Source organism: Ovis aries, chromosome 16 (genome assembly GCF_016772045.2).
Source record: "Ovis aries strain OAR_USU_Benz2616 breed Rambouillet chromosome 16, ARS-UI_Ramb_v3.0, whole genome shotgun sequence".
Taxonomy (NCBI): domain Eukaryota; kingdom Metazoa; phylum Chordata; class Mammalia; order Artiodactyla; family Bovidae; genus Ovis; species Ovis aries.
The window spans coordinates 18,079,287-18,091,826 of record NC_056069.1 but is presented as its reverse complement, the minus strand read 5'-3'; the positions used below and the strand labels follow the sequence as shown (position 1 = coordinate 18,091,826).

Genomic DNA, 12,540 nt, shown 5'->3' with positions numbered 1-12,540 from the left:
CAGTATTTGAAGATAAAATATTGTAAGTACTTTACCTGACTATTGTGGGTAAAGAATGTATGGCACTCTGGATTATCAAATATATTTTTTGCAATATATGATTGGTTATTTAATGTTAGATGGGGGATATTGATGATGAGGCATCTCCAGCTTTTAAGTCATACACGTCCAGGTGGGCTTAAACTCCTGGAGAGAAGTTCCAACAAGCTTAACAATTTATCCATTCTGCTTAATGACTTCTAAACTCTCAGTTGAACTTTTAATTCTGTTTACCAACCGTATTGCTTATCTTGAACGGTATGTTTTCTTTTTCATTTCCTATAGCTATTCTAGACTTTTTACTACCATTATTCTTCAGAGTTTTAGTAAATAAAGTTCAACAGAAGTCTATTTACTATATGAGTTCTTAGAGCTGTTACCATTCTGATATGTATCTGGAACATCCAGATGGGTGGCCCTGGATGTAACTTAATCCAGACTTATATAATGCATAGAACACAATTTGGGAAATAAAGGTTTGTACTGGTTCTCTTTCTGGAACCCACCTCTGATACGACTTCTTAGCTGTTAGTTGCCCAGTAATCCAGTGACTTCTCAGAACTGAAATCCTTGTGTTATTCATGGATGCTCCCCATAGAGATGTGTATATTACCTGTTACCAAGTTAAAAGATTATGAAAGTGGTTGTTCATAATGTTTAGTATCTCATAATATTTAATGGGAATATTTAATGGATATTAAAGGAAAAAATCCTAATATTTAGGTGGTGAAGGCAGAGCCGATCATATGATCCAGTCTTTTCATTTTTAATGAGCTTTCTTTTATGTTATATATATTTTGGTAGTTTATACATTCTATATAATAAACTTCACCTATATTTATGCAGTCTGAGACTTTAAAGATAAGGTTTAGATTTTAGATATTTATATTAAAAAAAGCAACAGAAAATATGTAAGCATCTCAGTTATAGACAGATGGCTGAAGATTATGTAGATAAAAATTAAATATTTACTTTTATATTGAATTTCAGAACTTAAAAAAAATTCTCCCCACGTGCCAATGACATATATGTGACTGCACCTATAGCAGTGTCTGTTGTTTTTCTCTCCCCTTCCCTGAGCCATAGCTTCCAAGTCCTTCCTTTGAGGTGATCGTTGCTTCAATTCTGTAGCAGTCAAGGCAGGTCAGAGGTCTTGTGTGAGTGACTTTGGTAACTATCATCCTTCCTCTTGTCTTGGGTAGCTCTCCATTACTGCTGCCTATCTATACACAATTTTTAGAAATCATCTAATGTAATCTATTTCGTTTATTTAATACATGAGGAAAGAAGAGGGAACAAGAAGTAGATGTTATTAAGTAACTTGTGCATGAGGCTAACACTGGATAATGGCTGAAAGTAGAACCAGGAGCCCAGCCTCTTTCTCCTTGTCTTATTTGAGTGCATAATCCGTCTTCTCTGAAGTGTGGCTGACCTGAAAGGGAGCCAAGCATCTACCGGTTAAGGAGAGCCTGGGAGTGTCCTGTTATGAAGTAGGCTGGGCCAGTCAATAGGCAGAGCTGCACTGATGGCATTAATGACCCTCAGTGTTTGAACTTGGTATGTGGTCATTACCAGGCTCCCAGGATGTGGGCTGGACATCATTTGTGTAGCCAATTCTTTACTCAAGAGGACTTTGAGCGCTTTTCCAATTTTAGCTAAAACACTTTCTTTTTCTTATAAGTAATTTGTTGTAGAAATCTTAGAAAAACACTGTCTCTGTGTCAACAAAAACAAGTTAAATAAAAAAAAATCATCTGGAATCACACTGCTCTGAGGCATGGGTGGCAGTGTCTTAATATTAATGTTTCACCCACATTTTGAACCAAAGTCTCTCTGCTTCTCTTTTATCACTGTGTATTTAAGAAAAAAATGTATCTGTATTAGTACATCTACCTTGCCATTCTCTTTTTTCCTTATTAAAAACATGTTTGTTTGTCTATATTTTTTGGTAATAATTTTTTACTGAAAGTGTAGTTGATTTAACAGTATTGTGTTAGTTTCAGGTATACAACATCGTGACTCAGGAATATATATACACACACATATATATTTATCTGTTCTTTTTCAGATTCTTTCCCTATAGGTTGTTACAAACTGTGTAGTTCCCTGTGCTGTGTAGTAGGTCCTTGTTGGCTGTGGGTGTGTGTGAGTGCACACAGGCCTAGTCACTCAGTTCTCTCTGACATTGCCACCCCATGGGCTGTAGCCCGCCAGGGACAGCCCTCCTCGGTTTATGGAATTCTCCAGGCAAGAATACTAGAATGGGTAGCCATTCCCTTCTCCAGAGGATCTTCCCAACCCAGGTCTCCTGCATTGCAAGCAGATTCTTTGCCATCTGAGCCACCAGGGAAGCCCTTATTTTATATATAGTTGTGTGTGTATGTTTTGCTGTTATTAAAGACATACACATGAACAGAGGATTTTTGTCAGCTGAATCTCTCTGGACAGGAAGGTAACAATACTTACCGCCCGTGTAGGGCTAGTGTTCCTCGGGATTCTTTGTGGAGAGCAGGAGCTCTGACTTCACTTTTCTTGTCAGGCCATAAATTACCAAGACCAAAAGCTGTGCTGTGGTCCCTTTTTCTTCCACAACAAGAACTGCAAGTTGCTTATTATTGCATCCAGTTTTTAGTCTCCAACTAAGTGAAAAGAGGGACTTGAGCTGTAAAAATAATTTACTTACCTTGACACGGAAGGTAAACATTAGGGATAAAAAAATGTTTCAGTAGAGAGCTCATCAAAATGAGGAGTGAAACATTACTGTTACCTAGGGTAACTGGAAGTTATTTGAGACAAAATTAAGTCTTTTCAGTCCCCTGCTTTTTTCTTCCATTTGGCGTCAAATCACATTTTAAGACTGCGCTGTATAAAATAGCAACAAATTTTTAGAAGTCATAGCAGTTCTATTAATTTGGAAGTATGAATGTGTGAGTAGAATTACTGCAGCAACAGCAAACCCTTGCCCATTATTGTAATAGAAATGCTAGCATGCTCTTGAGAGCTTGACATTTCCAACAGCAGGTGCATGCATGAGCATGTGACATTTCTATTACAATAATGATAATAGGCATTCCATAGAAAGAATCCTTGTGATAGTTTATACACATTGTCAGCAGTCCTGCAAGATAGGTGTCATGAATCCCTTTTTAGAGGTGAGAAAGGGCTTCCCTGGTGGCTCAGGGGTAAAGAATTCACCTGCAAGGCAGGAGACATGGGTTTAATCCCTGGGTGGAGAAGATCCCCTGGAGGAGGAAATGACAACCCCCTTCATTATCTTGCCTGGGAAATACCATGGACAGAGAGGCGCTTGGTGGGCCATAGTCCATGGAGTTGTGGAGTCAGACACGACTAAGCAACTAAGCGGTAACATAGATGAGAAAATCAAGACTGTTACTTGCCTAAGGTTATTTAATAGAACATCTTTTCTTTTTTTAATTTTATTTTTTTTATTTTTAGTTTTTTATTTTTTAAATTTTAAAATCTTTAATTCTTACATGCATTCCCAAACATGAACCCCCTCCCACCTCCCTCCCCATAACAGAACATCTTATTTTAGAAAGTTCTAACCCTAAAACTCTGCCTATGTTATCCTGCATATTCTATAGCCTCTGGCTTTCTCACACAGGGTACATTTTGCCTTAGGCAAAAAATGTGTTACTTAAATAGCCAAAATTTTTTCCCCATTAATTGCATTGTTTTGAATACACAAAGACCCTTCAATTATGAGGAATACCATGGGACATTGTAAAACAATCTCTTTGTAAAAGTAAATACTCTCTGATTGACCATTTTAAACTTTTTATATTTTTATTTCGATTTTTAATGAAGGTTTTACTTCAAACAGGATGATGTAACTATAAATGTTAACAGTTATGATACTGATACATTTTTAAAATAAAATTTATTCCATGTATTTATTTATTTTGGGGGTAATGCTCAGGCCAGTTTAATAAATCACATTTGGAATTAGAAACATTTAGGTTACATGATAGGCTAGATATTGTATATATTTTTAAATCAAAAATTATATATTACTTACTATTCTGTTTATTGTGTTTACTTAAATATATTTTTACTAAGAAAGTCTTGTTTAGGCTGAATTGTAATCATCTTAGATCAGCGATCCCTGGATGAGCAGCTTTAGCACCACCTGGGATGATGGTTGGGGCCCAGCATCTGTGTTATAACAAGTCTTGCAGGTGACTCTGACGCACGTGCCAGTTTGAGACCCGCCAGACTATATGTTGCATCTACCAAGAGTGTAAGGGAGTTTGTGCTTTCTTTCATCTAAGAGATGCTTCTTGAGTGTTTTGTCCAGGACAATCCTCTGTGACAAGGGTGCTGCAGAACTCTGCTGCCTCAGATGACGTCACAGACCTCTGCTTCCGGCTTAATTCAATGTGAGAGAGAGGTGAACTCTTAGAAACAGGCTTTAATTTAAAGTCGAAGGGTCAAGCCAGAGTTCTAGGTTGTGGGTAGAGGAATTTGACTACAGAGGCCTGCATTCTCCCTTCTGGGCCTGAGCACACTTTTCTCCTTACTCTTGGCTCTGTTAAACAGTTCATTTCCAGAGTTTGTACTTCACCTCAGCTCCTAAAGCAAGTAGCCAAGCATTTCTAAAGGTTGTTTTGCTGTAAAATACAACAGGAAACAAACAGGTAAAAGAATCTTCTGTCCCTTCCCACCTTTAGGGGGAAGTAAGACAAAACTGTGTAAAAGTGCTTGGAGTAGGTGTTTGGACACCAAAGGACTCTCACAAACTTCATGTGCACTTTAGAGGTGGGGGACCCAGGTGAGAGGCCACGGGAGGAGGAGGAAAAGGCGAGGGGCACTGAGTTGTAGGGGCAGCGTTGGCGGCTGTACTGATGGGGCCTGGATGATCTGGCCTTTAAGAAAGCTCCAAGTCTGGAGCTGCTTCGCTTGTATTAGAGAAGACAGGCATTAGAGAAAGTAGAATTTAAAACTTGGGGCAGATGATTTAAATTCCTAAGTACTTTGTGGCTTTATAGTTGTACATATAACTCAAATTCTACCCAATTCGTTTATCACTCCCTCCCCTGGTTGCCCACCCAGAATGTGGGGCTGGGCAGTGGTTGGTTCCCTCAATATTGAAATACAGAATTATCACTTGATGGGAATGTGGGACCTTTGTGTACTTCAAGATTGCGGGTGACATGGAGTGTTCATTACAGATGGCTAAATTAGTGGGTAGGTAAGTGTCTTTTCTTCAGGAAAAATATTAAATAACTGTGTAATGCCATTCATATCTAACACAGTTATTCTGATCATATGGATCCTTGTATGAAGTGTTGCAAGACTCTACGTTAATGAGAAAACAAAACCAGTATTGAGCAGAATGCCTCTGGGAACTGTTGATTGGGCCCATCTAGTGCATGCTCCGTAAATTTTTATGTTGTTTATATGGTGTGCTGTGGTTTACAGTCTGGTCTTTGCTTTAATTTGCCATTGTCTTTCTCTCAAATATTAATGAAGTGTAGGAGCGATTTTATTCCAAACAGGCATTTTTAAGATGGACTTCAAAATAAAGCTTTTCCTTTAAAAAATATATTTTTTTTTTCCTGAAAGACGGAAATCACTTCATTAGCAATTGCCGGCAAAATCTCCTAATGTCTTTCCATAAGCTGTTTAAGCTTTAGTATTAGAAATTAAGGCGAGAGGATTTAATTAGCCAGCTCACAGGATGCAGTCTCTTTAATTTAGGATTTCCCTTTGAGAAAATTATGTAGTTAAGAAAGGATATCATATTTTAGACAAGTTGGTTTTGGGCCCTTAATGTGTCTAAATTGTGATCTGGAAATTATGCTTCATGTGAATTGAAACTTTTTGTTTTTAAAATTGATATTGCAGCATGGCATGTTGGATTGTGTGCAGTAGTTCTCAGAGTTAGGAAAGTAAAAATTGGGTTTTGTGGGGGCAATGATTAACTCATATATTTTACTAGGGACACATAATCAGGTATTATTTACTATACATTTAGCCAATGCACTGGGTTTTAGTTAACCAATGAATACTTTGTTATGTGAGTGTTAAATGTTAACACTTGCATTTTTAGATTTAGCTTTAAAAACTTACAAGAAAACCTTGTACAACCCTTGCCATCCTTTCAGCCATAACATTAACTTGCTTTGGTTTCTGCCTTTAATTTCCCCGGGGGTTCTTTTTATTTAGGAAAAGGGTGAAAGATGTATTTGTGTAAGTACTACACCAGTGCTTCTGTTAAATTCTTTTTCAACAAAGAATTTGTTACTTGAGCACCTCATGCACAGAGTGCATATTTTTCTGAAAAGAATGTGCCCTGAAAGCAGCAGTTTTTAGGATATATTTATTTCATGTCTGCCAGTTTATTTTAGCGTAGATATTTTCTAACGCTTTCAGTCTGTAAGCATTTTTCAGTTAACCGAGAGCATACACATATATGCGCAAAATGGCCAACCTTTAGAAATTATTTTTGTATTTTAAACCAGTTGTCTCTGTCCCTGTGATATCAGGGGCCTCTCCTTGTCCCCTTTAAAATGCAACTAAAATATTGACTTAGATACAGAAAATCAGCTTTCAGGGAAAGAGTATTTTTAGAGTATCAATGAAGAATTTAGTATTTACTTTCTAGAAATGTTAATGCTCATTAATGTGAAATTAATGCAGGCAGTTTGTGTGTTCATATGTGATAAATTTGCCCCTTAAGGATTTTTATGTTGTCTTATAAACCATTGACCTACGGTAAGGTCAAGTGCAAAAATGAAGAAGTTTCGGTGTTGTGGACTCCCCTGAAAGCCCCTCGGGTACTTGTGGGTATCCCTGGACTGTGTTTTAAGAATCATTGCATTATAATATTTCTAAAGTATCTATGGTTACTTGAAAGAAGTCTCTCCCCTAAAATTCTCTAGTTCTCTGTGTATGAAAGTAACATTCTTTCATGCTTATTTTCCAAGCTACTTCAAGAGTGAGAGTCCACCTTCCCCAAAGATTCCAGTAGCTGTGGAGGGAAAAAAGTGTTACAGATAAAGGGAATGTATCCAGCACCCCTCCCCTTTTTTTCTCCAGCTGGAAAGAGAAGGAAAGGGAAATAAAATTTAACGAGCACTTTTACTGTGTGCCAGGTGCTTTACATATGTTATTTCATTTTAATCCCCCAAACAACCCTTGGAGGTATTTCTAGCCACATTTTGCTCAAAATAGAGCAAGTCAGAAAGGTTAAACAGCATGCTCAGATCACACAGCTTTCAAGTGGACAGAACCTGATCCAAATCAGTGTTTTGCCAAGGCCTGTACATCACTGTGGGCTTCCTAGGTAGAGCTAGTGATAAAGAACCCACCTGCCAATGCAGGAGACATGACATGTAGGTTCGATCCCTGGGTTGGGAAGATTCCCTGAAGGAGGCCATCACAACCCACTCCAATATTCTTGCCTGGAGAATCCCATGGACAGAAGAGCTTGGTGGGCTGCAGTCCTTGGGGTCACAGAGAGTCGGATACGACTGAAGCAACTTAGCGCGCGCACACACACACACAGCACTATGCTTTGGTTTATGCTTTTTCTTTAGTTCCTGCAGATTGAGGATGTGAATACTAAAGTTATATTGGGCTCTGTGGTGGCATGATGACCAGACAGTTTGACTGCCTGTGAGGTTTGCTGTTAATGGGATTAGCTGTCTTTGTCAGATTATATTTTATAAAGTCAAATATATTTATTTAAAAAGATTTGCATAATTTCTTCAGTTTTAGTTATTTGAAAATAAAAGTTAATTATCCATGGTTTACCATAGAGCGCAGGATTACCCCCTTTTGTATCCTCAGTTCTGTCATGTAGAACAGCTGACTATCCCAGTAGGAGATTTTCGAATCTGCAGTCCTGAGGCAGCTTGTTATCTGGGACTGTCAGAATTCCAGAAAGGCAAAATCCGTTCTCAAGAACATTGCTTTGTTTCAAGTCGCCCAGTACCTAAGGGATAAGGCCATTGTCGGGTGGGGTGGAGGGGGTGGGAGAGAATGTCTTATAAGGGGCATCTCTAAGAATCTTTGAGGGAGGAATATTCTCCTTGCTTCTCCTGTGGGCGCTCTGGTATGATTTAGGACTTGGAGAAAGTGAGTTGGTAGAATTCCCAAGTTTTCTCAAATAGGCGAGGCCAGAATTTATGACTGCGCATCCCTGAAGTAGGCTTGATGGAACCTCCTACATATTGGCTCAGTATTATACCTACTGTCCCCTGTGTAATTTTCGTGTATCCATCCCAGCCTCAAAATGAGGAGGGGCAACCCCCAATAGGCCTCTGAGTATTAAATAGTTGCCACAGAGCAAGTCAAATTAGAGGTGCAGCTGACCTGAGGGGAATGAATTTTCGATGAAAAAGAAGAGCTGTAGGAGAGAGGAGTCACTGTGATAGCTGACAGAAGAGAAGAAAATTAGAGCTCACTGAAAAATCCTGCCACCTGCAGTTGTCTGTCCAGGGAGTGCTGTCCCTTTCACTTGGTAACACCCTAAATGGTCAGCTGACTAGGGTGGTGAGGTAAAACCTATACCATGTAGAAATACTTAAAAAAAAAATAGTTAGAATTTTGAAAAGGAGTTTGGATACTTGAAAGATAATCTAGAATTACTTAGAATGTGAACATTCAAGAAGCACCTTAATTCTGATGATACTACATCAATGAAGTGTACTTTATAAGACGTTAACGTGTCTATTTGTGTCCTCGCACATCTCTTGAATTGTTTTGGAGGTCGCAATATTTTATAGTTTTCTTTTTAAAATATTTTATGAGAGTAGTAAATATTTGACATAATGAAATTGGATAATGTGTGGGGTTTTTCTCTTAGCATAATTGTACAGTATCAGGGTTCGCTGTACCTCTGACTTACATAACTACATGAGCAAAGAAAAGTTGTTTTTGCAAAACTATTTGCGAGCTTCATCAGTTTTGCTAAGGGCCTCTTCTTTGATAGTTAAATTAATCTCTTCTGAAGCACCTGTCAAACTATAGCCTTTCAGACTGTTTAAATACTAACTAGTATAACTTGTTTGGATGCTCAGTTGTCTTGGCTTTGCCTGTGGTAGGAAAAGTTATTCAGTATCACTTTTGCAGAGGGACTAAAGTGCTGACTTGGTGGATAAGGAAAAATAAAGGAGTGGTAAACTGAGAGAGATTGACTTTATAAATGGTTAGTTTATGAGAACTATCTTTCTGTAGTGACAACTAGTTTCTTTGGTACACATATATATGTGATAGGTGGAAAACAGATCCTTTGCACTAAATATACAGAATATACTTGGAAACTTTCTAGACTCTCTTATAATCCTTTTTTTTTTTCTATTTTGTCTTAATGTATGACTGTGCCATGCATGATCTTCTAATTATTTTAAGTTCTTAGTGCCCTGATATATAAAAAGGCAAGGCTGCTCTTATTTCTGAAATTGTCTTCGATGTTTACTTTTTTGTGTGATTATTTTTTCTCATGGGAAAATGCATTAAAAATTTTAAAAAATATGATCACATATGCTATCTATCCTTACTTTGTGGTTTTCAAAAAAAACTTAAATCTTTTTTTGCCTGTGCAGGGCCTTTGTTTTGCGCGGGCTTTCTCTGGTTGCGGCGGGTGGGGGCTACTCTTCATTATGGTGCCCAGGCTTCTCATTGTGGTGGCTTCTCGTTGCGGAGCACAGACTAGGCACGTGGGCTCCCAGGCTCTAGAGCGTGGGCTCAGTAGTTGTGGCTCTCAGGCTTTCTTCAAGGTATGTAGAATCTTCCCAGATCAGGGATCAAACCTGTGTCTCCCGCGTTGGCAGGTGGATTCTTTACCACTGAGCCACTAGGGAAGCCCCCACAAAAACTTCTTGACCAAAAGAGTTATAACAGGAAACTGGAATATCCATTTGGAAACAGGTATGAACTTTATGGGAAGAAAACCAAAGATTACCATATTACAGTTATCAGATTTCCTTATTACAAAGCAATGATAGTGATTTGATTTTTGGAAATGTACCTTTTAAATTGATAATTTGGTTAAAAAAATTATAGCACTTTTCTCTTTCCACTGTGTTGCTGACTATGAATTCTCAAGATGAAGTTATACTACTCTGAAAGATTTCTTGTAAGTTGAATAATGTTTTCCCCGACTCCCTGGCCTAAAGGAAGCCCTCCCTTGAAGGTGATAGTAAGTAGGGTTCAGATGCCCCGCATGTGAACTCTAGGCATCATCCGACTGTCTTTCCCCTGTCACGTCTCTGCAGCCCCAAGTGCAGCCCCCCTCCCAGACTTCCCACTGGGAGAGGATGAAGACGTGGTGGCCTGCTAGTTTAATTCAAGTAGCATAGATAGTGGAAGGCTGAGAAGAGCTTCATTACGCTTGTAACATTCAGGTCTCTGTCAAGCACTTAATCCTGAGGTGAACCTGTGGCCTGAAGGTTTCTAAAGGGATTCCCCTTAAAGTTTATCACCGTCCTCTCCATGTGACTTTCAGAGAGGGTAGATGGAACGGAATGGTGTGCCAAAAGAATTCAGGATAATTCCCCATATTTAGAGGAAAGGGGTGAGGGCAGTTTATGCCCTAACCAAACAGGACAGGACTGACTGACTGCGGCCAGTGGCAGCGGGAGACAGTTTCCAGTTGGCTGTGAGCTATAGCTAAAGCTCTCCATGAGGAATTGCTGCTTGTGTGGCTTGAGTGTCTCATTGCTGGATCCTTTGAATCGGGGCTCTGAAGCCGTTGGTCATGAGGTTGTCGAGAATCCCTTTGTGGTTCTAAGCTGAAGCTATGCAGCCTCTAAGGCCCCTTGCCACTTTGTGATTTTGTGCACCCGTATGTGCACGTGAGCATGTTTGTACCAGCTTTGCTCTGTGTGATGGGCTTCCCTGATAGCTCAGTAGGCAAAGGATCTGCCTGCAATGCCGGAGACCTGTGTTCAATCCCTAGGTTGGGAAGATCTCCTGGAGAAGGGAAAGGCTACCCACTCCAGTATTCTTGGCTGGAGAACCCCATGGACTAGTCCATGGGTTCCCAAAGAGTTGGACACAACTGAGCAACTTAAATCATCATCGTGAGCTACTTCAGCTATGGTGCTGATTTCAGGTTTTGGTGGGCTTTGCCATTCCCCAGAGATACTGCTGTATTGGGGCTGCCTGGAATAACAGTGGAAGGAAGGGGAAGAGTTTGTTGAGAAGAGAGCTGAAATGACCTACTCTATTTTAAAAAATTGTTCTAAAAAAGGTGGGATGGTAGGGGAGAAAACTACTTGATTTTGGTCAAGTAGGAAAGTGAAAATGTTAGTCACGCAGTCGTGGCTGACTCTTTACAACCCCATGGACTGTAGCCCTCCAGGCTCCTCTGTCCATGGGATTTCCCAGGTAAAACTACTGGAGTGGGTAGCCATCCCCTTTTCTAGAGGCTCTTCCTGACTAAGGGATTGAACCGGGATCTCCTGCATTGCAGGCAGATTCTTTACCGTCTGAGCCACTATACCACAGATTTAAAATAGTGTAATGATGGCTTATTAAAGCTGTGATCTAGGCATAGTTTTGATGTGGTATGTGTGTGTATATATAGATATAGATACAGATATATAGGTGTGATGGTGGTATACTGCAGTAAGTGTTTTCATATGGCTGGGTAAAATACTTGAGCATGTCTGTTAAATAGCCTTTTTTTTTTTTTTTTTACTTGTAAAGTGCTGGGGGAGGGAGGTTTGAGTGACCTGAATGTTTTTACTTGAAAATAAAAGCTGTCATATGTTTTTCTTACTGCTGTCAAGTACTACACATTTCCAAGAATTAAAATATTTTGTAGCATCTGAATGCAGAAGCTGAACTCTCTCCTCCCTTTCTTTCACATAGGTTTCCACTTGAGTGGCACAGTGACAGAACCTGCAATACAATCGGAGCCAGAAACTGTTTGCAACGTGGCCATCAGCTTTGATCGTTGCAAGATTACCTCAGTGACCTGCAGCTGTGGAAACAAGGACATATTTTATTGTGCGCATGTTGTGGCACTGTCTTTATACCGCATCCGCAAGCCAGATCAGGTCAAATTGCATCTTCCCATTTCAGAGACTCTCTTTCAAATGAATAGAGACCAACTACAAAAGTTTGTACAGTATTTGATTACAGTGCACCACACAGAAGTTTTGCCAACTGCTCAAAAATTAGCAGATGAAATTCTTTCCCAGAATTCAGAAATCAACCAAGTACATGGTGAGTATAGACAGCCATTCTGTAGCTTGCTTCTTGGGATTATTGTTCATTTATAAGTTTAATTCTTCTATATAAAAGTAAATTAAATATGAATTAGATCATCAGCATTGCCCTTAGGTAGCTGAGGGTTTAAATTCAGTTTTGCATCTTAAAACATTTCTTCTGATGTATTCATTCTTGAGATACCAAGCCTTTTATGCTCAGAAAGATCTCTCATTTGTTAAAGCTTGGCTCTTGAACATTTATGTTTTATATTAATAGAGTTTTATCAAATACTAGATATTGGCTATGGTAAACACA

The 12,540-nt window shown here is 39.2% G+C and overlaps 1 protein-coding gene across 1 annotated transcript in view; it reads left to right on the top strand.

Annotated features, from left to right (window-relative positions):
• The window catches only part of ZSWIM6 (zinc finger SWIM-type containing 6), a 209,340-nt gene that overhangs the window by 117,427 nt on the left and 79,373 nt on the right, over window positions 1-12,540 (top strand). Inside the window, exon 2 of the mRNA XM_015101288.3 lies at window positions 11,884-12,240. Coding sequence (XP_014956774.3) covers window positions 11,884-12,240 — 357 coding nt within the window. The remainder of the gene's footprint in view (window positions 1-11,883; window positions 12,241-12,540) is intronic.